At 42.8% G+C, this 24,951-nt stretch overlaps 2 protein-coding genes across 4 annotated transcripts in view; one reads left to right on the top strand and one right to left on the bottom strand.

Annotated features, from left to right (window-relative positions):
- Positions 1-399: 399 nt before the first annotated feature.
- Positions 400-23,364, top strand: MPHOSPH8 (M-phase phosphoprotein 8). Of its 3 annotated transcripts, XM_061992170.1 has the most exons (14): positions 400-644; positions 4,546-4,701; positions 5,890-6,738; positions 9,581-9,677; positions 10,650-10,898; positions 11,348-11,473; positions 11,560-11,648; positions 14,296-14,436; positions 15,208-15,294; positions 17,201-17,355; positions 19,263-19,417; positions 20,693-20,820; positions 21,457-21,540; positions 22,357-23,364. In XM_061992170.1, exons 1-14 carry the CDS (start codon positions 438-440, stop codon positions 22,396-22,398), a joined length of 2,565 nt encoding a protein of 854 aa, XP_061848154.1. In that variant the 5' UTR covers positions 400-437; the 3' UTR covers positions 22,399-23,364. The 3 variants fall into 3 exon arrangements, 2 of the variants coding, with proteins under 2 accessions (XP_061848154.1, XP_061848164.1); XR_009818396.1 differs by lacking the exons at positions 21,457-21,540; positions 22,357-23,364 and adding an exon at positions 19,778-19,992 and having other exon boundaries at positions 20,693-20,779; XM_061992180.1 differs by lacking the exons at positions 20,693-20,820; positions 21,457-21,540.
- Positions 22,816-24,951, bottom strand: part of PSPC1 (paraspeckle component 1) — a 67,538-nt gene continuing 65,402 nt past the window's right edge. Inside the window, exon 9 of the transcript XR_009818400.1 lies at positions 22,816-23,411. The gene's annotated coding sequence lies outside the window, so the exon portion shown is untranslated. The remainder of the gene's footprint in view (positions 23,412-24,951) is intronic.

Raw genomic sequence — 24,951 nt, forward strand, 5'->3', positions numbered from 1 at the left:
GCGGGGTGCTGTCAAACCTTACACGGACACGGGGCCGCGCGGGGCTTCCCACACGCTTTCGAGGAAGGGGCCCCCGGGCCTGCGTGCCCCAGGTAGCGCCGGCGGTCGGCCGAGGCTCCCGGCGGCCGTCCCGCCGACACCCGCGGCAGCCCAGCACCGGCAAGCGGCCGGAGCGGGCCGGCCGCGGCCTCCCGGCTCCCGCCGTGGGGCTCCGCGGCGGCCACCGGGGCGGGCGGAACCGCCGCCCTCCCGCCGCCGCCCATTGGCTGCCGCGGGCCGCCGCTCGGGGGGCACGGAACCGCACGGACTCGGGGCCCCGCCCCGCGCGTCAGCGGCTGCCGGGGCGCCGATTGGCCGGGGCGCCGCCTCGCGCCCTCCTCCGCAGCGGGCGACGTCGCAGCCGCTCTTCACCGTTGTCGTTTGAAATTCTGCCCAAAATGGCGGCGGCGGCCGGGAGCGGGGCTGAGGCGGCGGCGGCCAGGCTGGAGGGGGCGGAGGAAGAGGAGGAGACCGCGGCTGCGGCGGACGATGAGGAAGACGGCGGCGGGGCGGGCAAGGCGGCGGCGGCCGGCGGCGAGAGCGAGGAGGAGGAGGAAGAGGACGTGTTCGAGGTGGAGAGGATCCTTGACGTGAAGACTGAGGGGGTGAGCGCGCGCCGCCGCCTGTCAGCGCCACGGCCCCGGCCGCGCTCGGGACCTGCGGCGGGGCCGTCCGGGCGGCTCGGGCGCGCCCTGAGCCGGGCCGGGCCGGCGGCGGCCCCGGGCGCGGGTTTCTCCCGGCTGGCCGAGGAGCGGCGGCTCGCCATGCGCTGGCTGGCAGCAGCCTGGGCCCGGGCGCGCTCGGCCGGCTCCGGCTCTTCCTTCGCCTTCTGTGCGCGCAGGCTGTGCGGGCTGCCCGCACGCACGTTTCCCTGCCTGATTCTTTTATCCTTGGGCGAGAGCCGTGCTAAAACAGTAGATCCGCTATAATCGCAATTTAAAACACGCTGTGTATAATTTTGCAAAGAAGCTTTTTTGCATCTTAAAGGGGCCAGATCCGTAACATCTTTACTCAGGGTTTTTTGGTTTTTTTTGGTCTGCATTGTTAAATTATTCTTCACTCTTATGGCTGACCTACAGTAGTGTTTTGATGTAAAATATTTGCACGTGTGGCCAGGGTTGGAGGTGATTTAAAGGTATGCAGAGTGAGACTATGCTTAGTGGCTTATGAAATCTGTGAAGACTTCTTAAAATATGAGAGACTTCTTCCCATTGAAATAACAAGCTGCAGTGATCTTTGCTTTGTTTAGGCAGAAATACCATACCTTCTCTTCTTTCTTTGAAAGCAACCTAGACCAGTTGAAGTTCTTTTAAAATTTCCTAAACCTCAGATACATATGCAACCACTCTCAACTGCAGAGGATTTAATAGTGGTTTCTTACTATGGGGATTGGCAAGATAATAACTGTAATAATATAAAAACACCAATGTAATTACAGTACAAAAAGTACAGATCTCTGTAGGGTTTTTTTTTTGGTCAGACTTCCTTGCAACCCTGTATGTTTTATTTGTGTTAATTGTGAACTTAATTAGTAATCAGAATTCTTGGTCTCTTTTTTCACTATTAAACCTCCAGTACAAAATATCTTTCTTTTCCTTCTTTGCAGCATGCTAAATGAGGCATTGAAAAGTCAACTTTCTATTTGATAGGTCTTTCCTAAAAATATTCTGAGGAGACTATAATTATTCAAATTTTAGTTCATAACTTGTCTGTCATCCTGCCCCAAGTTGCCAGTTCTGCAGCAGGATCTGAGCTGGATGTGCTGATGCTTTCCAGGCTGGGTCTGTGCGGTGGACTGTACAGCATGCAGGTGCATTAGCCACCACGTCGGTTGTAGCTTTGTAGCGTGGGCTCCAGTTGCATTAGGTCACCTTTCTGTTGCTCTTCAGTGAGGGCCATCCCCTTGTGCTTCAGAAATACAAGGCAAGACAAATACTCCCACCTAGCCCTAATTTCTGAAATGGCTGTAAAAAGCTGTAAGTTAAACTGAGTGGAGTATATTTTATGCAGTCTGCTTCAGACTAGTGGTTCCCAGCTTGCAGATTACCAAGTCTGATACAAAGTCCAAACAGATACAATGGATCGGCTGCTCTCCAGCGCAGCATAAGGTCAGTCAGTGTGTGCCTGGTCACAGCTGCAGAAGCGGGAGACTTAGAGAACACTACACAGAGAAAGTGATGTTGCTGGAGCTGGTGGTAGTGGGAGCATGAGAGACAGCACTCATGGGATGGCATTGGGCTGGGGAGTTAGACCAGCTGATAAACATTAACATGTCCTATTCAAAAAGAGAGAGCAATAGAAGTTTGGGAATGTTCCTTTCAGTGTATTTAGAAAGCCTTTCATGCTGCACTGCTGTTCTACTAAAACAACAGGCTCTGGTACAAATTGTGTCATTCTCCAGTGAAAACAGATAACTTGAACTGTGCTCTGTAATGATGTGGTTATACCCCATTCCATAGGAGTTGGTTCCAGCCTTCCACTGGTTCTCGTAGAAATTACAGCAGCCTAAGAATGTTTGGAAGTGTTCTGTTATTTGTAAGTGATACAGAGGAAAGAGGTAATGGTGTTGAGTAAAAGAATGTTTTTGTAAATTGAACATGAGTCAGCAGTTCCTGCAACAAAGGTGGCCAACTGTATCCAAGAGTGTAGCAAGGAGGTCTAGGGAGATGCCTCTGTCTCTCTTCTCAGCACTGATGAGATGCATCTGGAGTACCGTGTCAAGTTCTGAGCTCCCCAGAACAGATGTGGGCATAGAGGAGTGAAGGGTTATGAAAACAATTTAGGGAACTGGGTTTGCTCTGCCATGAGAAGAATCAGAGGCAATCATACTGTATGGTACATAACAGGAGGGTGTAGAGAGTCAGGTCCTTCTCAGAAGCACAGAGTGAAAGGATGAGAGAGGCAGTGGACATGAGCTGGAACACAGGGAAATCTTGAATAGATACACTTGGCAGATTTCTGAACAGCCTGGTTGAGTTGGTCCTGCTTTGAGCAGAGTGTTTTGCTTGTTAGTTCTGGAGATACCTTAAACTTAAATTACTCTGTGACACTAATAAGAAAGTTACTAGTATTATTATTACTAGTATTACACTAATGTTTCGGGATATAGGCTATTGATGTGTATGTGAAGCAAAATACACAAGACTGTAAGCAGAATTAATTAAAGTTTAATGACATGTATATACATGTGGTCACAGGTGACTGGTGCTCATGTAAAACTTTAAATTTACACATACAAAGCACATTTAAATGCAGGTGTCAGCAGTTCTTTTAAAGCTTTCCTTCTCGAGGCTTATTTAACAGCATAGGGTCTTTCAGAGTACTATCAACCTATTTTTGAAAGAAAGAGATACTGTTATTTTGTCCCTGCAAAAGTGCTTTCCATAGTACGTTTGCTAATTTTGGGGTGATTTTTTTTTTAGTAAAAAAGTTCAGGAATGGCTATGTTGCCTTGCATTTATTATTAGCTTTTTTATATTAACAACATCTTTTTCTTAAATTTGGTTTGATACATGTGTTTAAAGACAGTGCAGGTGACTGCGTTGCTTTCATAGGACGTGTCTCCACCTTTCAGTTAATCTTGGTGCAGGAGGCTGAGTTGCCCCTTGTACAGCTCTATCAGCAGCATCCCGAGTCCAAGCTGCTAAGCCTTGCCTCTCAGCAAGGAAAGGAGTCCATCTTCAGAAACATAAGGATTCAGATAATTTATTTAGGAGAAAGGCAAGAGGGAATTTGGTGGAAACGTTTTTTTAATTTATTTAATGCAAAAGTCTTTCTAATTTACTGAAAAGTCAAGACAGAGACTAAAAGAAGCAATTTAGTCCTACAGTGAAGTTAAGTACTGTTGAAATAATTGGTCTAGGTCTTCTGTGTGTGATGTTTTACCAAAATCTTGGTTACTGACTTCCCTGAGAACACACACTCAGATTTTGTGTAAATTTAACTTGATCTCTGTCGTGGATTGACTTTTTTTGTTTTTTTCCTAATGGTTGATAGTTCAGTTTTTCAAAAGTAGCATTGATTCCAAATCTAATATATTATAAATTTCAGTATAAAGCCAGGCAAATGGTGTTAATGCATTATGAATCTTCAGGTTTTATAGCAACTTCTTCAGCAAAGAGAAGCAACTCAAGCTTGAAAGTTTTGTAGAAGAAACCCTACAAGTTTTTTTAAAGCTTCTTTCAGTAAGTATCAGAAAATCCATTTCAGTAAGAGAACTGAGAATTTATGGTTTGTACATCATAGCTGTGGTTCTGAACAAATTGTAGATGTTACAAATATTTTGGATAAAACCACTCAACTACTGAGCTGTTTTACAGCCTCCTTAGTGCAGTTTGTGATGCAGATGGAAATAATTCTTGGAATTCTTATGTCAACATCAGGCTGAATTCCCATTATATCCATTTCTGTATACACAAAATCAAATCTCCATGGAGATCCACGAGAATTAAGTAGATGATGCAATGCTGTGCTGTGTTGTACTAAGTGTTGGGGGTTTTCTTACAGGGTAAAATTCTTTACAAAGTCCGGTGGAAAGGATATACCTCTGATGATGATACCTGGGAGCCAGAGGTTCATTTAGAGGACTGCAAAGAAGTGCTGCTTGAATTCAGAAAAAAAGTTGTGGACAATAAGCCTAAACCTGTTAAGAAAGAAATACAGGTATGTTTCACCTTCCAGTATCTTACACTGAAGTCATATTCATTATCTAGGCTCTTGCTGGTGGAAGGAGGGAGAAGATGTTGGGGTATGGAGTTTAGAAGGCTTAAAGAACGTCTTTGATCTAGAAGTGTTTTGTTGCCTGTGAAACTGAATATTGTTGCTCCTTTCTGGTTAGGACTTTTTTTTTAATAATTGACAAGTTTGCTTGTAGACTCTAAATCTATCTAAACTTTACTTCAGTTTTTAGTGAGACTGTGTAGATGATGTATCATAGAATGGTAGGGGTTGGAAGGGGCCTTTAGAGACAATCTAGTCCAACCCCCCTGCAGAAGCAGGGTCACCTAGATCAGGTCGCATAGGAACATGTCCAGGCGGGTCTTGAAGACCTCCAAGGAAGGAGACTCTACAACTCCCCTGGGCAGCCTGTGCCAGGGCTCCCTCACCCTCACAGTAAAATAGTTTTTTCTTATGTTTAAGTGGAACTTTTTGTGTTCCAGCTTCATCCCATTACCCCTTGTCCTGTTGCTAGCTACTATAGAAAAGAGGGATGTCCCAACCTCCTGACACCCACCCTTTAGATATTTATAAACATTAAGCAGATCTCCCCTCAGTCTCCTCTTCTCCAGACTAAACAGCCCCAGTTCCTGCAGCCTTTCCTCATATGAAAGATGTTCCAGTCCCCTGATCATCTTGGTGGCCCTATTTCTTTTTAAAAACATAAACAACCCCCTTTCCCTACCAACGTGCATATTGTCTAGCTAGTGAAGCTGGGCACTGCTTTGTGTACCAGACAAATCAATTATTGCATGTTAACTTAAATTTGGTAAGATAAGAATACAGAAAAATTGATTGCAAGAAGGCACAATGGGACTTTTACTTCAACTGTGAAGCATAAGAATCTTTTTTTAAAAACTTCTGGGAGACCTATAGGTAATTTTACAGGATCAGATTAATTGGTTTTGATGCAGAACAGTTAAGATTTAGTTCTGTTCTGGAATCTGGTGGTCGGATGTCTGATTAGTGTAAACTATAAAAAAATGATAGTGGTGGTGCTGGGAAAAGTAAATTTTTTTAACACTTTTATTTTAATTGGTTGAGAATCAATACATAAACAAGTCAAGTAAACCAAAGTGGTACAGATTGATGGGGAAAGAAATCTTTTCTTTTCTTTTCTTCCCTACCTTTTAGAAACTATCTCTAAATGATGATGTGTTTGAAGCAGAATCTGACAATGACTGGCAAAGTGAAACAAAAGATGATGTTTCACCAAAGAAGAAAAAGAAGAAATCAAAAGATGGAGAGGATCGAAGTCCGGATGATCTGAAGAAGAAAAAGTCAAAGTCTGCAAAACTCAAAGAAAAGCCCAGAACAGAGTGTGAAAATTCTTCAGATTCTGTGGTTTCAGATTCAAAACCAAAAAAAAGGACTTCAGAAACCAAGGAGGATTCAAAGGACCCAAAGAAGCAAAGGAAAGATGATATTAAAGAAACCAAGAAAAAGAAGGGAGAAGTTAAAGATACAAAATCTAAAGAAGATTCTAAAGAAAACAAAAAGTCGAGGAAGGAGAAGCAAGGAGATGCTCAGTTTGACTCAGAGTCAGGTAATCTATTTGATGCATTTTCTCAAGCAATCGATAATGAAAATGCAGACTTAAATTGTGAAAATAAAGATGAGAAGCAAACAGTAGTAAGTGGAGAAGAGAGACTGGAAGAAGAAATTGCTGAAAAAGATTCTATTGCTGATCAGCATCTTGATGGATCAGCAAGTAATGAAGATGATAGTATTGATGTTAAGGTTAAAAGAAAGAAGAAAAAAAATCAGAGACCTGAAGATTATAAAGAGGAAAGTAGAAAACTGGAAACCCAGGAGATGTATTTAGAGAAGAAAAGCATGCACAAAAAACAAAAGAGTCAAGAAAAAATAAAAGTGGTACCAGGAGACTTGGAGAAAGTGCCACCTGCTCCTTCACCAGTGCAGAAGAGTTTGAAATTGAGCGCTGATGAAAGAGGACGCAAGTCCATAGACTCAGCTGGGGAGGTAAGTGGTGTTACGCGTTGAGCTGGGCGCTGGGGATGAAGTCAAACATCTCTGAGGTACAGACAAAAATACAAATTGGAAGGTTAATGAGCTGATGAAGCCAAAGAAAGGCCTACTGCAGAATGTGTAGGAGAGACTGGAAAATGTCTGAATGGACTCTGAACACTGTAAAGAAGGGAACACTTCGGGAGAGAAGGGTGTCTTTAAATGTGAAAGTGTGAATTTCTCCTGTTAAGTGTTCTTATTTAGAATGTTTACTGCTCCACCAAAGCATGTGGTTGTTTTTTAGCTTTAGTTTGATTTTTTTTCCTGCTTGTGTAGTAAGATGTTCAGTCTTGAGCAACTTACACATCCAACACTGCACACTGAAGTGTACTTTTGAGCTAGAACACACAGCTGATCTCTCTCAGAAGACTGCCGCTCTGTTATGCCTCGTGTGTTAGCACCTACCTGAGAATTGGGATGTTGAAATTGCATCTAAACCCATGTCACAGATAATTGTGCAACTGTTCTGTCTTCTTAAGAGTTCCTGGGGTGCTTATAGGAAATGCCCAGTTTTGTGACATGGGTTTAATTAAAAATGCTCTACCTCTTAAAAAAAGTGAGCTGAGCAAATATTGGAATATTGATTTTTTCCTTATTTAGTGTAGTAGTGCTTTAAGAAAAGCAAGATGGTAAAGGAAAAAGAAAGAGAAATTGGAAAAGACCCCAACAATATTTTTGGAATGTTTCTGAGAATATAATTTCTTTCAGCTGCTTCAGACTATTCTTTTACAGTTTGCAGTTTATAAAACTTTGACTGCTCAGAGAAGCCCCTTTCTGAGTTCTAACAGGATTGCAGCCAAAATACCTTGATACTTACTGGATTCTTTCCCACTTCTGAGACCGTAACACCACGGCAGCAAGATTCTGTAGGTTCAGCTGTGGTCTCTGCTTAAGGTTGTATGGAGTAGGCCAACTTAAACACAAAAAGGTGGTTTTGAGGTAGAGAATTATGAGGCATAATCTGAGTAGAGCTGCACAAAGCAGTTGTTTTTCAGGAGCTTAGTGGTGAAAGCTGTTGTAAACAAAGTTAAGCTGTTACCATGAGGCATAACCTAGTTATTTTAATTAACTGAAATGGTACGACCCTTTCTTACTCAAGTATTTCCTTGTTCTAGGCTGTAGCATTCGTAAGAGAGAGAGATCAGTGATGATAATCAAGTAGATGTTTAGAATTCTGTTTTACTTGCCAGTAGTGTAAAAATCCTGTCACTCCAAGTGTGAGGAAGTGAACTGCAAATGAAAATTGACTTGCATTTGAGTCGTCAGCCAGTACTGTCAGTAAGTTGTCTGTATGCCTTTCCTAAGGTCATGCTCTGTGGAAAGTCCAGCTCTGAGGAAGCAAGAAAGGCATTCTGCTCTGCTTTTTTCAGTCTAGGTGGCTTAATGTGGTATGGTGTGGGTTTGGTGGAGAGCTCTGGAGGGTTTTTTGCCATCACTAAATTGTTTGCCCAAGCAAATTATTCTTTTCTGATAAAATCGTTGTGTCTGCTTGAGCTACCTGTCTTTACTTGTGTAGCTCTGGTTATGGAGCACTCCTGTCAGTTTATAACACAGTATTCTCTGTTTGGAGTCAGTTTGTGTGCCAAATGGTTCTTCCTGTTTGACTTGCCTCCAGAAGTAAATGTGCAGTGTACATTTTACATCTGATTGGGACTGGAAATCTGGAATAGAATTCAGGATTTCTGATTTTCACAGCCTCTTCTTTTTTTAAACAGCAAATATCTGATAATCTCTTTAGTAAGTTACAGATCTCCTAAATACTGGGCATCTACTGAGATGAACAGCTGGCTGTGTCACTGTTTAATCGTGCTTGTGATCAAAAGCTGAGGTTTTGTGGGGAGGAGGGAGGGGATGAGAAAGATGATTAAATGTCTATGCTCTGCAAACCTGTTATGATACATCAAATAGATGTATTTTAATCAGTTATTCCTATATATTTTAAAAAAAGGTAGCATTTAATGATAAATTCTTTCTTTAGTTCTTATGGGGGCTTTTTAGGGGGCAGTTTTTCAGAAAGCCAATGTTGTTCCATTTACCAAGTTAGTGTCAGGGGCTGATACAATGCCATACCAAGGAGCCTCATCCCACCTACTCCACAGCTGGGAATTTACTGTCTGAATGGAGGGAGAGGACTGCAGGAGAAAGGCAACTTTTGGTGGAGGAAGTTGAATTATGTTTTGGCAAATTTGATTGTATATCTATACCTAGCATTAATTTCTGTGATATTGGATATTGCTAAGCTCACTCTTCTGTGTGGATATGCTGGGTTTGGGTGGATTTTTCTGAGCATTCTTGACAAATGACTGCTGTCATAACATTCTGTAAGTTGGAAAACTTGGAACCTTCTTTACGCAAATGTAAAGTTTTCTGTTAAAGTTCAAGTCAGTGCTACTGATTTGAATAGGTGCTACAATGTTAGATACTTTGTTAAATACTTTGAAATAATGACATTGTATTCAGGTTAAGTATTTAGGATAACTGAAAAGTTGGTAATTTTGAACTTCCTTCAAAATACTGATTTTGGCATATTGGCACCTCGTGCTGTAAAGCACCTTGCAGGGCTGGAATGCAGTAAATATCTGAGTTGAAGTTGTTTTATTTTGGAAATTACTTCTCTTCTGGAAGAAGCTTCCACAGACTTAACAGCTCACCATTTTAATTATTTTCCTAAGAATGTCCACAAGTCTGATAGAGATTTCAGTAGTATTAAATGTAAATGTATTTTATTGATGGAGTGGTAAAAGGAGCTTATTTTCCATTTTTTCTGTCCCACTTTAATCTTTGTTCTCTGTGTCAGGAGAAAGAAGTAAAGAGACCTGAAACAAAAGAAAAATCTCAGAAAAAAGAGCTTGAAAAAGAAGAAAAGATCAAAAAAGAACAAAAGAGCCTTAAAAGTAAGTGCTAACTGCTGAAAAGAGAGAAGGGAATGCCCCGAAGGGTCTTTCCACTCTTGATTCTACAATCAAGGGGTCTCTGTTTTTGTAGATGAGTCAGGATTTTGCCCTTTTTCATTTAATATTGCCAGCTCTGCTTCTGTGACATGTAACAGTAATCTTTTTTAGAGGAATTGATCCAACTATTGGTTATCTTTAGAAATGTTCTGGTGATACCATGAATACACACTTTCTATGTTTAGGAAAAATAGTAGAGGTTCCCATGTGACAATCTCCTGGCCTCCTGCTTTAGCCACAATGATGAGTTATATACAACCCTTAAAATACCACCGTAACTAAATGATTTGATAAAGAAAATTCTTACATTGTATTTCTATTCTTAAGGATATTGTGGAATATTAATGTTACTGCTCTTGATCTCAGTAAAATTCTGAATGATTTCGTTCAGGATAAATTCCCTCACTACTCTGATGAGGATGAACTGAGACAAACTAGGTAACTCCACCCCTGATAATAATGAATGAAAATGAGAAGAGCTTTAATGCTTCAAATTGGTTGTTGCTAGAGAAACATCTTTCCCTGGCAGTTGCATAGGTGCTTCCAATGCTTAAGAAAGGTAGTGACAGAATGATTAATTATGGATCCTCATACCGCATGTATCCAATGTCTGTTCATCACAGACACCAAACCGTATTTTCTAGGTAGCAATTTACACGTAATTCTAAGCTACATTTCTTGAAGAAGATGGTGCTGTGTAGGGAGCAGTCAGAACCCAGCCTTGCCAGGGTAGCTGGAGGTGAACCAGCTCTTCTTGATCTTTGAATTTGTTAAGCTTGCTCATATACTTCAGCAATGATTAACTTGTGGAAAGAGAACAGACCTTTTCTAAATGGACTCTGGTCACTCACTTAAACTTTGTTATGTAATAGTCTTCAGTGGCTCAAGTAGTCACTCTTGGTAACTGTCTTCTAGGCTTTAAGGACCTCAAAAGTGCATTTGACTTGTTTAATGTAGCTTCAGAAGAAAAAAGTGAATATTCTGAGAATAACTGCAAAAGAGAAGAATCTTCACTAGAATATAAATTCATCGAAGAACTAAAATCAAAAGACAGCAAGGTGTACAAGGAAAGGAGGAACGTAAGAGATGAAACAGACACGTGGACTTACATTGCTGCAGAGGGCGATCGAGAAGTAGTGGATGTGTGTCAGATGGAGAACTCTGGTGAGCAGTAGAAACAAATGCAGGGGAAAGTTGAGCACTGGCAGTTAGTATTTTCTCCATTCCTGCTTGCATCTTTTAGGGCTCCATTTCTTGTTTCTACAGGAGGCTGAAATGATCTTTTCTTTTGAAACTCACTGATAACTTTTCAGTGTGTTTCGAATGTGCATCTGCTATGACAGTAATGGGGTGTTCACCATCTCTTAACTGCTTCAGCTTAATTTATTACATCAGTTTGTTGCAAGTAAAAGCATTTTGTGTCTGTTTGTAATGCAGCTTTCACTGTTTGAAGCCATTCCACGCTGACTTCCAGAGATTATTTGAATGAAAAGTAGTAGTATGCTAACTTGCTGATCATAGAAGCAGTGGGAAGCAAGGAATGGTTTCGAAATTTGTAAGTTACTTATTACTTACTTGACATATTTTCTTCCATAAAATGAAATATGTGATAGATGGCAAGCAACAAGTCTTGAGTTTGGGCATGGACATGCAATTAGAATGGCTGACACTAGAAGACTTTCAGAAGCATCTTGATGGAGAAGATGAGAATCATGTGTCAACAGAACCAATATCCAATAGTAAGTGATTGCTGGGAGGAAGGCGTGTTTCCTAGTTGGCATTTCAACGTGAAGTATCCTATAACTGCCTTGCATTTATTTTCTAGCTCTCCTGAGGGATGCTGTTAAAAGTGGAGATTACATGACAGTAAAGATGGCACTTTCTTCCAATGAAGAATATAATCTGGATCAAGAGGTAATTTTTCAGCAATGGAAGTACTGGGAGTGGAGGAGAGGGCAGGGAGTCCAGAGTAAAAATTTGGATTGTTTGAAAAGTTTACCCCTCTTGCTAGTAGCAGAACTTTGTCTCAATGGTTTAGCACAGCAGCACCACGACAGTCTCTCGCTTGGTGCCCTGCTATTGCCTGGAATCCAGGGCAGTGTCATCAGGGGAAGAAACAACTCTTGAAAGTTCCCTTGCAGGCATAGCTAGAAACTTCTTTATGACTTCTTCATAGTGACAGTTTTTTGAATTTGAGGATAATGAGGAAAGTAAATTGTTTTGGTTTTAGACCAGCTAGGAACAAAGAAGCACAATTAGCTGTTCACTCACTCCTCCTCCTTCCAACAGGATGAGGAAAGTACAAAGGGCCTTTGGAACTCCCTAAGAACAGAGAGGGCTCACTCACCACTGATGGTCCCAGGCAAAACAGAGGAGACTACTCAACTTGGGGAAGAAAATGAAACAATTTAATACCCAACCAACCGAAAATACAACTGCTGTGGTTTGGCCCAACCAGCAATGAAGCACCACGACAGTCTCTCGCTCGGTGCCCCCCCATTCACCCCTACCCTGGTTAGGATGGTGGAGGCCCCAGTCAGATGGGAGGAAAAAGATAAGCAAGGTCGTTGTGGATTGAGACAAGGGCAGGGAGGGCTCACTGCCAATTATGGTTCTGAGCAAAACAGATTCCAGTACTCGACTTAGAGAGGAAAGTAGCAAAGTTTATTCTACAAGAAACAGAACGAAATAAAAGCAAAAAGGGAGTAGGATGATTACAACCAGCACTTTAAGATCTCCCTCCCCCATCCCTCCTTTCTTCCAGGGCCCAGCTGACTGCTCCTGATATCTCTACCTCCTCCTCCCCAATGACTCAGGGGGGCAGGGAGTGGGGGATGTGGTCAGTCTCTCACAGATGGGCTGTGCCGCTTCTGTCTTCCCAGATGAGGACAACTCCTGGCATTCTTCCCTTGCTCCAATACAGGGTTTCTCCCCCAAGACATAGTCCTTAACAAACTTCTCTGGTGTGGGTTGCTCCCAACAGCTGTGGCTTCTGCTGATACAGGGTCCCTCACACGGGACGCAGTCCTTGGTGAATATCTCTGGCGTGGATTCTTCACCGCGGTTGCAGTTTCTGCAGTTACAGGGTCCCTCCCTCAGGACAAGGCCTCTTATGGACATGGTTTTAATGAAGAAAATCATTGCCCCTGGCTCAGGGTGTGTAGTGAAGTGATTAGATGCCTCCCACAGGACACAGCCTCCTCTGGCCATAGTTACTGCCCCTGGCTCGGGGATTTAGCAAAATGAGTCTCTGCGCCTAATATGAGGTCATTATCAAAATGAGTCTCTGCTGCTGATGCAGGGTCTTTAGCAAAATGCAAACATATCTCAGCTTCACCAGTCCTCTCCGTAGAATGCAGGGGAGTCTCTGCTCCAGCACACCTCCTCCTCTCTTTCCTCACTGACCCGGGAGTCCACCTGGTTGTTTCTCTCACTGTTCCCACTCCTTGCACCACCACCAGCCAGAAGAGAAGAAGAGACGGAAGAAGGAAGAAGCCTCCTCTTCCAACTTCTTAAAAAGTGATCACAGAGGCGTCTAATTGGCTCAGCCCCAGAAGTGGGTCTGGCTCAGACCTGGGGACAGTTTCAAGCAAATTCTTACAGGAGCCATCTTTACAGCCCCTTCCTCCTTACCAGAAAAGGCTTCATGTCAAACCATGACACTGACCTTGGAAAAAATCCCACAAGGTGTGAAAAGGAGGTACAGAATTTGAGACTTCAGTATTGTTACCCATTTTGATAGAAACATCAAAGTAACTGGATTTGCAGCAGATTTGCCCACTGGATTTAATCAGATCTTAACTTGAGAACTTTACATGTTACAAGGCACAATGATACCCATCACTTAAAAAGAAAGTTCTATTTGACAGACTGGGACCACTTCACACCCCATGAATAGTTCTCAGACAGTTCTTCATCAGCTGTGTCCTTTACTGATTTTTCTTTCAAAGACCCATTTTCCTGTTAAATAGTACTATAGTTCATTTTGGGAGATTCAGAGCTCCCATATCAGTATATTCACTGGTGATCTTGTTGTGTTTATGTAGCATTGTGAGAACCACATGTTAAGCTGAGGCTCCTGTAGCGCAGTAGAAAAGATACCAGATGAGCTAGGGAGGCAAGTGCGTGTGCTTCAAATTGTAGTGGCTGCTGGAAACTGCACTTGAAGTGCCTTTGTGCTTCTAGCCTGGTAAAAGCAGCACTGTGGTAACAGCTGATGTGAACCACTGTGGTTTTGCTGCAGTGGTTTCTTTTTCTGCTGGTTTCCCTGCTCTCAAATCCCTTGTTGCCTTTCCTGGCTCGTTCTGGTTTTCTTCCTTCTTGTTCTGGTCCTTGGAATGTTACAGGTTTTGCAGTTTATGGAGCTCAGAGCACAAGGCCTGTGCACAACAGAAAGAAGGTCATAATTTGTCAATATCTGGCAGCCAAGTATGTGTGAATTCTTCTGCCAGGGGAGGAATCTCTGTGAAACCTGCCAGCACATGTGCAATTTTTTTCTTGTGGCTTGAAAGTATTTGATTTTTTAAAAAATATTTTTTAATGGCAGTCTTTGTTGTTGCAGGACTCCAATGGAATGACCTTGGTCATGCTGGCTGCTGCTGGGGGGCACGATGACCTCCTCCGGGTCCTGATCAGAAAAGGAGCTAAAGTTAATGGTAGACAAAAGAATGGAACAACGGCATTGATACACGCAGCTGAAAAGGTTGGCGTGGTTATTGCCCTGTTTGTGCTTCTTGGCTCTTTTACTTATGTTTAAAAGTGGTGCATACAGGTTTGGTTTTTCTCTTGGATGATGCCTAGAAAGGAGTTAGCAGGATGTAGCAGGGAGGCCTTAACTGCATAATTTCAGCAGCTGTTAGCTATTGTAATTCTGATCACAAACCCTACCCGGAGTAGAGACCATCAGAGGCTGCCTACCTATCAGGGAAAATGGAGGTAAAGGGTATCTCTGAATTAGTCATGTGTGCTGAAGTTCTTGTGTTGTGAAGTGCTTGTTATGATCTCTGGCTGCAAACTTGGGAGAATCTGAGAGATCTGTGATTAAGCAGAGCTCAATATTTGAGAGTTCAGAAATGGAGATGGTGGCAAGCTCCTGTCAAACTAAGACCAACAAGACTACTGAGTTAGAGGGTGTTTCACAGGTGTGCTTTTCTGTTCAGCTTGGTTTGCGTGTCTTCCCATCTATAGTACATAGGAGGCCAAAAGGGAGCTTGATTCCAGTTTGGTGATTAATGCTGTTTTCTTCCTGTGGTGCTCACTATTGCAACATTTAGAAAAAAGTAAGAATTAGAATGCTCATGCCTATGTACTTGCTTGAGTCTGAATTGCTGGTAGTCCTAGAAAAACGTTAACTGTGCCGTGCCTCATGCTTCAGATTTTACCGATGGGTATTAAATAAGTATCACTTTATATTCTGAAACACAACCAGAATGTTTTTTACTTAACTTGTCTTGGGGTTTTGTGTGTTTTTCAGAATTTTCTAACAACAGTAGCTATTCTTCTGGAAGCTGGGGCGTATGTGAACATGCAGCAGAGCAGTGGTGAAACGGCCTTAATGAAGGTAAGTTCAGTGTTTGACCTGACACAGTTTAATTCTAAATACTTCTGGCAAAAACATGTTTGTAAAGTTGATTTAGGGAACATGTATTATATTTGAAATACAAACACTATTCTTAGTTTTTCTAGGCAGTGTTTTAATCCATCTTTTTGATGTACTGTTATATCTAACCAATAACGCAGATGCCACTAGCATACAGTACTAATTGTGGCTCATCATCCTCCTCCGTTGTTTGGCTCAAAGAAATGTAGGTGTGATCTTAAACCTGAGATAATCTGGTTGTCTGCAGGAGGAGAAAATTACAGAAAGGAGAGTCTTTCACTTAGGTGTTGCTGTGATTGAACTTCTGTTATTTCATTTCAGGCCACAAATAAAAAAAACAATTGTCAGTCTCCTTCCTGCACCTTCACTCCCCCATCACAAAGCGGGGAGTTTTGTTGTAATTATTATTTTGTTGTAATGGGAAAATTACAAAACCCTTAGAACAATCTGTGCTTCTCTTAATATTTTTTTTTCCATATCAGTTTCAGCAAAGTTCTCCTTCCTGGTAAACTTGCTGTATTTATGTGTAGGATGTTTGAGGCAATGTATTTGCAGAAGAGGTTACAAAAATGTTTCTGTCCAAGACAATGTGACATTTTTTCTTTTCTATCCTCTACAAGACTTAACATGTGTAACTAAGCAAAATAATAACACCCTTGTGGTTTCCTCAGCTACTTCAGTCCAAAGTCCCTTTGTAACTTGGCTACCTCCATGCCCCTCAGTTTTGACCTTCATTGTTTTTAAAGATGTTATTAGTATTGGATGCACAGCTGTAGAGGCTTTCTAATTGGCAGCTCATGGTGATTTAATCCAGATGTTTGTTTTGCTGTGCAGTTACAAAGAAGAGAGTCTGCATTTCCAGTAACTTACTGGAACAAGTTTAGCCACGCGTGGATAAACATATAAATGTGTTTATCAAGTCACTCTTACTTAACCTTAGGAGATAATACTTTTTAAAAGAGGAAAAAAAAAATCTTGGCACTTAATTCCTTTGATTGAGGTAGTTCTGGTACAAGAGTTTTTTGTGGGTTTTTTGTTAGGAGGGCAGGTGGGTTTGTTTGTTTATGGAAGATGAGGGATTGAACACAGAGATGAAAGTTCAGAGCTGAGACAAATTTCAGAAGTTAACTTGTGAAAGGCCTCATGAAGATAGACATCTATATCTCTTGTGCCTTTCCCTGATTTTTCCAAGTGAAGTGTTTGAAAACAAACACCCAAGAGCATGTGTTTGCATTCTTCAAAGTGAAGCTTTCTTTAGACTCTGCTGTCCTTTTGACAAGTCTTCAGTTGCCACGCCCTGATGTTCTTGCTGTAGGTAACATTTAATAGCCTTGACTGCTTAGGCAGTTGATAACAGCCAAATAACAATTTGGGGTGAATTCTCTTAATTTACTGCACTTCTGAAGTACTTAAACTGAGATTCCTAGAAGCAGATACTTGGAAATGTTACTTTAGTCATTCTGTCTACTTCTGCAGAAACCCATTTATCCAGGTAGATGATTGTGAGAAAGTTTACAGTTACCAAGCCGCCGGCAGTTAGATGTCTTCACAGACCTTTAGGGGTTTATTTTATCTATGTGTGCAATTTTTTTTTCTAATTAAGTCCTCTTGGCAATCCCAAGTGTTGCTGCTTCTGTAGGATCAGGTGAGTAGCATTGCCTGGGTAGTAATAAAGTGTTTCTGGAGTGTGGCCCTGAGTTTGGAGTTGTGTTGGCATTCACAGAGCAAACGCTTAAACTTGTTTTCTGAATTGAAACTGATTCTGAATGTTAATTTCTGCATTTCTGCTTACTCCAACCTTACACTCTCTTGCAATGGGAGATTTGTCACTCTTGTCCATCCTTCCCCCTTCTGGCTTTCTGCATAGGCATGTAAAAGGGGGAACTCTGATATAGTGCGGCTTATGATTGAGAGTGGAGCAGACTGCAACATCATGTCCAAGCATCAGAACAGTGCCCTGCACTTTGCCAAGCAGTGTAATAACGTACTGGTGTATGAGCAGCTCAAGAGTCATTTGGAAACGTGAGTAAATAGTTCTAAAAGCACAAAAACTAAGAATAATTTTTCAAAGTATAAAACTTGTTAAAGTGAGCAGGGGCAGTCAAAGTGGATAACTGTGGGGTATGCTGATCCTTCCCCAGGGAAGGAAGTCATGGCTTGTGAGGTAAGGTTTTGAAGGCAGCAGCAAGCATGCAGAGGGAAACAATCTGAGACCTACTGTTCAGTGTATTGAAACTGTTGCTTGTTCACTGTTTGATGCCTTTTTATGTATGTTCCCAATTTAAAATCTGCCACCGTCAGTTTTGGCTGATCTGCTCTGAATAATGAGTTGTGAAAGAGTTTTGAGTATGTAACTTTGCCAGTGAAACGGCAGTTGAAGTATGGACAGATGCCAGGTCAGGTCCATGGGCTGTCACTGCAGGAATGTGAATTATCCAGGGAGTAGCACAGCTCTTGCCAATTGAGGAAGCTTCCAGACTCATTACATGAGAATACCAGTTCAGTGCTTCCTGTCAGTCAAAAAGAAGGATAATGTAGGGAAGGTGAAAAGAAAATGTACATCCATGGTGTCTGAATGCCTTGAATTGCACATGCCATTCCAGTTGCCTTGTTTCAAAACCAGATGAAACTAAAAAGGAAAAGTAAAGATGGTACAGTGGCTTCCATGAGAATAGTCTGAAGGAGATGATAAAGGTTACCTTGGAGACAGATGAAGAGCTCAACTTGTAAAAATCAAACCAGAAAACAAGGACGACAGAAAACAAGCCAACACCATGAGGCAGGTTCTACAGGCCATCCTGTGAAGTGATGGGTTGGAAATGGAGAAATACTTTAGCACAGAGAAGCTGAGTTATGGATTTCATTGTTGCAGAATGGTGTCACAAGTGCAGGGGGTGTCTGAAGTCAGTAGGTAGATCTAAAGAGAGGTGTGGTTTGGTCTCTTGGTTTGGATGCCTCTAAGTCAGATTGCTGGAAACTGGGACATTGCACCAAAAAAAGACAACTGTTAAATTTCCCTTGTTTACTATGGCTTTGTGTGCCAGCTGGAAACTAGGCTGAGCAGGCTTCCAGGCTTGCCTTGCTCTGGCTATTCTGGTGATTTCTTTCTCATGAAACACTTGACCATCTGCAGAAGCCAAAGTTCTTGTCAGCTAACGTGGAGGGGGAGTGTGTTCTGAACTACAGCTGGGAAAGCTGTGAAGCTGAGAGGGCAGGCCTTTGCCTTAAAAAAAAAACTATTTGAAATCCATTTGTGTCCAGTCAGCTTTCTGAAGAGGGTTACTTTGCAACCTGGCTGTAAAGGTGCCAAATACTGTTGGTTAATGTTGTCTCTCTTTGAAGACTAGTCTGCTCACTGAAATCAAACACTTCCCCCACCACCCAGAAACTAAGCACACCTCCCCCGGGTTGGTTGTTTAGTGGTAGTGTTGGTACTTTTTCACTGCATTGTCAGTAGCTTTTCACTGGAAACCACATTTCTGCAGTAATATTGCCAGTAAATTTCTACGGCAGCTTGTTTTTACATTGTACTGGGCTGATAAACAAGCCATGCTGTGGAAGTGGTGGGCTGGTTCTGTTTAGCCACTAGGTACATACTGATGTCTCAGGGACGTCTTTCTACATAAAGAGCCCTCAAAATACATGGCAAGTCAGGATCTTTTCATCTGCCGCAGAGCATTTGTCTCAGCTTCTTGTTTTTGAGCAGCTGCCAGATGAATTTCACAATCAGATAGCTCATAAAATGTTTTAACAAAACACGTTGGGACCTGGGGTTCATCTCTGCATAAATGCTTATGCTGAAGGCATTCACTCTGGGGAACTGGGAATCCAAAAAGGTGGAGTTCTTTTCTGTGACAGCTCTCACTGAGTCTGTGTCTGGTAAATAATTTTCCTCCATGAAACACAGGCCTCGCTTGTTTGGTTTTTAGGCTCTTGAGAGTGGCAGAAGATACCATCAGGGACTATTTTGAAGCTCGCCTTGCCCTGCTGGAGCCAGTGTTCCCCATCGCCTGTCACCGCCTCTGTGAAGGGCCGGACTTCTCTACAGATTTCCACTACAAACCCCCGCAGAATGTGCCAGAAGGTAGGGGCCTTGCTGCTGAGGAGCTGCCTTTTCACTATGTCTTGATCTGCTCCACAAAATGTTGTGCGGCTTACTGCCGTACGTTACGCTAAGGATGGTCTGGTGATGGGGCATAGGGAGAGCACCGATATTTTGGTGCATTGGAGGTGGGGTTTGTGTGTGTATCTGTTTTTTTAGGAGCTTTTTAGTTGCCACATACAGAGTTTCTTTCTTCTGCTATTTGGTTACGTTATTTTTGGGAGGGTTACCTTCGCTAGGCTGCTGGGAAAGGAGTGGTTTACCTTAGAATGAATAATTTTGGAAAAGCTTGATCTAAGAGCATACATAGAAAGTCTCACAGTGGATCATCTTGTTTTGTAGGCAGTACCAAATGCACTGGATTCTTGCAGTAGAGTTACAGCACTGTTATGATACAAGTGCAGTCTAGAAATGCGGCAAAAAAAGAAGCTAGCATCAGTCAACTCTGGTTTGCCCACAGAGCCTTGGAGAAAGCTGGAAATCAAATTCCCAAGATAGCTGGGAATGTTTCTTCATTCTTTCAGGAATCCAGATACTGCTCTCTGATGCTTGGTTTAGTTGAGTCTCTTTTATTCACCTTTGGGTACAGCAGGGAACTATATGCTGGTGCTGATTTTTCTTGAAATGATACATTAATGTGACTGTGAAATACTACTTAAACTAAGATGGAAAGTAGTCGTGTCTGCCTGGTGTTCTTGTTTTTAAGTGTTGACTTATAATCTTCCAGTTCTTGATTATATGTATCCTTTAGAGGATTAAGAAACCTTATATAAGTTTATTTATTAAAATGAGGGTGTTTTGAGTATTGAAGATTGTTGCTTTTTGAGTTTCAGTGCAGTTCATAGACATCTGTAATTGCTTGGGCTCACTTGTCCTTACCAACAGAAGAGACAGCCCAAACCACTTTGAATTCCAAAACTCTCTTTAGGTGAACCTAAAGCTGCAGAGGTGAACCGTACTGAGGGCTGCTGTATCCATCTTCCTTTCCTTTCTATAGCCATATAAAATGTTTTCTGGTGGCAGAAGACCTTGACTTAATGACCAAGTCAGTTCTGCGCAGTGCTGGGAGGCCTTGGCTTGGGAGATTGGATTGCTGTCTGTTGCTTTGATACTCCATTGGGCTTTAATGTACAGTGTCGAATAGCTACGTTTGTAACACATTTGTACCCAACTGTTTTCAGAGGTTCAGTGTGTGCACTTGTTGGATATAATGTTTCTCCTTTCAAACTCATGTGACTGAATTGCCCTCCCTTTCAGGATCTGGAATTCTTCTCTTTGTTTTCCATGCCAATTTCTTTGGTAAGGATGTGATTGCTCGGCTCTGTGGACCATGCAGTGTACAAGCTGTGGTTTTAAATGACAAGTTCCAGCTCCCTGTATTTTTGGTAAATCTCTTCATATAACTGATTGACTGTGAAAATGCTTTATAAGCCTTTGTGGAGTGGCCTGGGAAATCTTAGTGCCTTGGTCTGGATTTTGAGTATTGTGATGAAGTGTATTTTATCATGATAGGGGTTTTTTAACACTAGTATAGCCTGTGGAGAGGACTACAGACCTTGCGTGTACTACAGTCCATAAAAAATTATGACTTTGAAGGCAGGGACATAGTGCTGGACAACCTGCTTCTAGGTAGCCCTGCTTGAGCAGGGGCTTGGACTAGAGGACCTTGGGAGGTCCCCTCCAACCTCAACTTTTCTGTGGTTATATGACTTTAGAACTAAGGATTTGAGTGGGGAGGTGAGAATTCTGAATTTAAAGCTGTTGAGGTTCACCCAGATTCTCCAGTTTTTGACCCAAGTTCCTAATATTTAACAACCTGTCTCAAGTTTCTGATTATTCAACTATTTTTTTTTAATCTATGAATTGACTTTTCAAGTCCTCTTGTTTTCTCTGAGGTTAGCAGTATACATGTCTTGCAAAGCAAATGTGTAGTGGGAATGTCACATACCATTAGCCCCCTAGCATCGCACTTTTGAGCCACATCCTGCCGTTAACTTTGTCCATGTCCTTTCTCTTTCTAGGATAGTCACTTTATTTATTCCTTCAGCCCTACTGCAGGCCTTAACAAGCTTTTTATACGGTTGGCAGAAGCTCCCACTGCCAAGGTATGAAACATTCTCAAAGTGAAATGTGCATGTTAATTTGCAGTAACTCCTCCATCAGCTAAATGCTTCTGGTAGTGTGTCGCAAGTATAAAACTGAGGACTTTCCTCCTTATCCCATTCCCACCAGTCACAGCTCCACCTTATGACACTGCCAGAACTTAGGAGTCTTCCCAAGGGTGTTAGTTCTGTCATAATTAAGTGGTTTTGTGCTGCAGTCGGAACAATTCCTGCACCAGGATAAAGTACTGGTACAGCTAAACATGTTCCCTATCAATACTGTGCCTGTAATGACTAACAGCTACATGGAGTGTCAGTTATTTTTCGTGTGCAGATGTTTCTGTGTGTGTGCGTGTTCAGGAGAACTTAGAAGCATTCAGCAGGGTCTGCAGGCTGCTGTGGAATGGTCAGCATGGTCTGTTGTATTTTCCAGGTGGTTTGGGCAATAGTCCTGCCTCATGTTGCAAGCTGAGGAACAGATCCTGTTCTGGTAGCCTTAAGTACCTCCAGCAAGGAGAAAAAAAATTGTACTTCAGATGGAAGTCTGTGTGTATGTCTAGTTCAGATTTGGGGCTGATTTGTCCTACTACCGCCTGATACAGTGGTATTCTACCCGAGTCCTTTCACAAGCCATTCTCATTTCAGTAGAGCTGCTAGAAACTGATTCAGTTTGAAAGTTGATTCAGATTGTAAATTCCTCCTTTTCCCTTTCCCAGTCTCTAGCAGTTGTGTGCCTTTTCTCATGCTGTTCTTAGCAATGTTTTAATATCCTACTTAATGTGAACAGTCTGTAAAGGAGCGCTTTGTTTGCTTTTGCAGGTAAAGCTGCTAATAGGAGCATACAGAGTGCAGTTGCAGTGACCTCACAGCCTGGAGCCCATGGAGTGGGCTGAGGCTTTTCTGAAGTACTTCTGATTCCTCTGTTGAGAGACTGACAAAGCAGTTTGGAACTTTTTGGCACCACACTCTGAAGACTGAAGATCCCATTTCGCTGTCAGCTGTTGGCAGCCTTGTGGGAGTGTGTTGGAGAGCAGCTGAATGTGCTGTGCTAGTGGGACAGGGTTATCAGCTTTTTTACTTTGTACAGATGTAGATGTAAGTATTTGTGCCAATACATATAACTCTGTTTTTCTTTAACTTGTGGAGTCCAGACTGCATATTTCAGCTTTTCCACAATGTGGAATGGTGCATATAAGAACTATTTAAGGTAACTACATGAAACGTCTTTTTTAATAGAAAGATCTTTTCCATTTGTAAACTAAAATTTTCTACTTACTCTAACATTTCTATGTAAAATGCAGAACTGTCATATTCTTGGAGCCATGGGCAGGAATTACACTTGGAAGTCACGGCATTAGGTTTAACTTCGAATTGCTGAGGGCTATGTTCTAGTTTCAAACTGTTCCTGCCTCTGTCTCTGATGAGAAAGCAGTGACGTTCACAGTGATGCTCATAGTGATTCTCTCTGACCACGACGTCTGCAGGTACAAAGACATCTGAACAGGCTCAGGCTGCAGAGGATCACAGTCAGAGCCCTGGTTATGTCACTGTTTGAAAACTACTCTTGTACTAGGGAAGGGACTGATAGTTGTAGACTCTTAGTCAAACCGGAAAACAAGCACAAGCTGAAAGTAGCCAACCAGAAAACTTGTAACTACCTTAAATGTGGAGGCACTGCTTTCTATACACAAGAAGATACATCCAGGATTTCAGATGTTCTCAGGCTGGCAGATGAGAACATGTATTGTCCTTTAATTCAGAAATTCAGTTCCTCGGTGCAAAGAGCTCCTGTCTTTTTGTCATTATTAAATGACCCATTTTGTCAGATGACTGCAGTTCTGTAATGATCCTGTGCTACAACTGTAGTACTCCTCCTGCATGAAGAATACAATATTTTTCTTTATAAATTAACAAACACCTCCAAGTTTTTAAAAAAATAAAAGAAAAAAACAGGAAAAGGGAAAAAAACCCAGAGATGAACTCCCCCCACCCCCAGCTGTGCCTTCCCTGCTGGGGTTACCACCTACAGTTTACATGCCACATGTGCCTATATTATTAGCAAAACTTGTGGATTAATTAACGTATTTGCTGCTCCCCCTCCCACTGTGCAGATGTGCTCAGTGTCCTTTTAAGAACTGTGACCTTTTACTATATAGTTAGATTAACCTGGTTTTAATTTTTGTTTTTTAATGTGGGAGCTGCCCCCTGTGCCCCACAGCTGGGGAGACACTGAGCCATGTGGGAGCTGCCCCCTGTGCCCTGCAGCTGGGGAGACACTGAGCCATGTGGGAGCTGCCCCCTGTGCCCCGCAGCTGGGGAGACACTGAGCCATGTGGGAGCTGCCCCCTGTGCCCCGCAGCTGGGGAGACACTGAGCCATGTGGGAGCTGCCCCCTGTGCCCCGCAGCTGGGGAGACACTGAGCCATGTGGGAGCTGCCCCCTGTGCCCCGCAGCTGGGGAGACACTGAGCCATGTGGGAGCTGCCCCCTGTGCCCCGCAGCTGGGGGGACACAGAGCTGCGTGGGAGCTGCCCCCTGTGCCCCACAGCTGGGGAGACACTGAGCCATGGGGGAGCTGCCCCCTGTGCCCCGCAGCTGGGGGCAGGACAGAGCCAGTAGGACAGATCCCTCCCTCTGCTCAGCCCCAGCCTCCATAGGTGCTGGCGGGGAGCCAGGCACACACTGCCCACTCTGGGGCCTGGGTGCACCTGCCTTTCATCAGCCACTGTGCACAACCCTGGGCAGGGGCTGAGGAAAGGGACATTCCCAAGTGTTTCCTTATGGTGAGGTGACAGTTCTGATGGACTTGGCTGCCTCCCTTATCCAGGAGCAGCAGCAGTGCGGGTGGGACATGCCCTATACAGCTCTGCCTGTGGGGATGGGCTCAGTTGTTCATGGAGGGTGATGGGTTTTTGAACCAATGTCCATTTAATATAGATGCTGTTTAGAAACTGTCATACAGTCTAACCTGAAAGTGTCTAGTAATGCTCCAAGAGAGGACGTAGCAAAAGTAGATTGTCAAAAGCTGTTGAGGTTTGGGATTTTGTTGTTTGTTTTTTTTCCTTGGGGCAGCTGGGAGAGGGAGGAGTTCGACAGAACCCAGGAATAAAATGTGGGTTGGTGATGCTTTTGTTAAGGGATGGAGTTCACAGCCATCCTTCTCTTAGTTGGTGACATAAATTCAGAGTCCCTACCAAAACTGCATAAAAGGTATATGAAAAGATATTTGAAGCTGGTTTTTGTCTTTGTTACATGTTTTTTATCCCACTGCTAAGAAGAAGGTTATGGTGGAGAGAGCCTGAAGAGAGGCAGCAAAGTAAGCCCCAGGGCTTTAGGCACTGTGCGTAACTGGCTCTGCAGGCTGTGCTCTGTTGCACAGCTGTGGTTCTGCATGCTCTTGCAGCCATCACTCTTG

The sequence above is a fragment of the Colius striatus genome, chromosome 1, assembly GCF_028858725.1.
Source record: "Colius striatus isolate bColStr4 chromosome 1, bColStr4.1.hap1, whole genome shotgun sequence".
Taxonomy (NCBI): domain Eukaryota; kingdom Metazoa; phylum Chordata; class Aves; order Coliiformes; family Coliidae; genus Colius; species Colius striatus.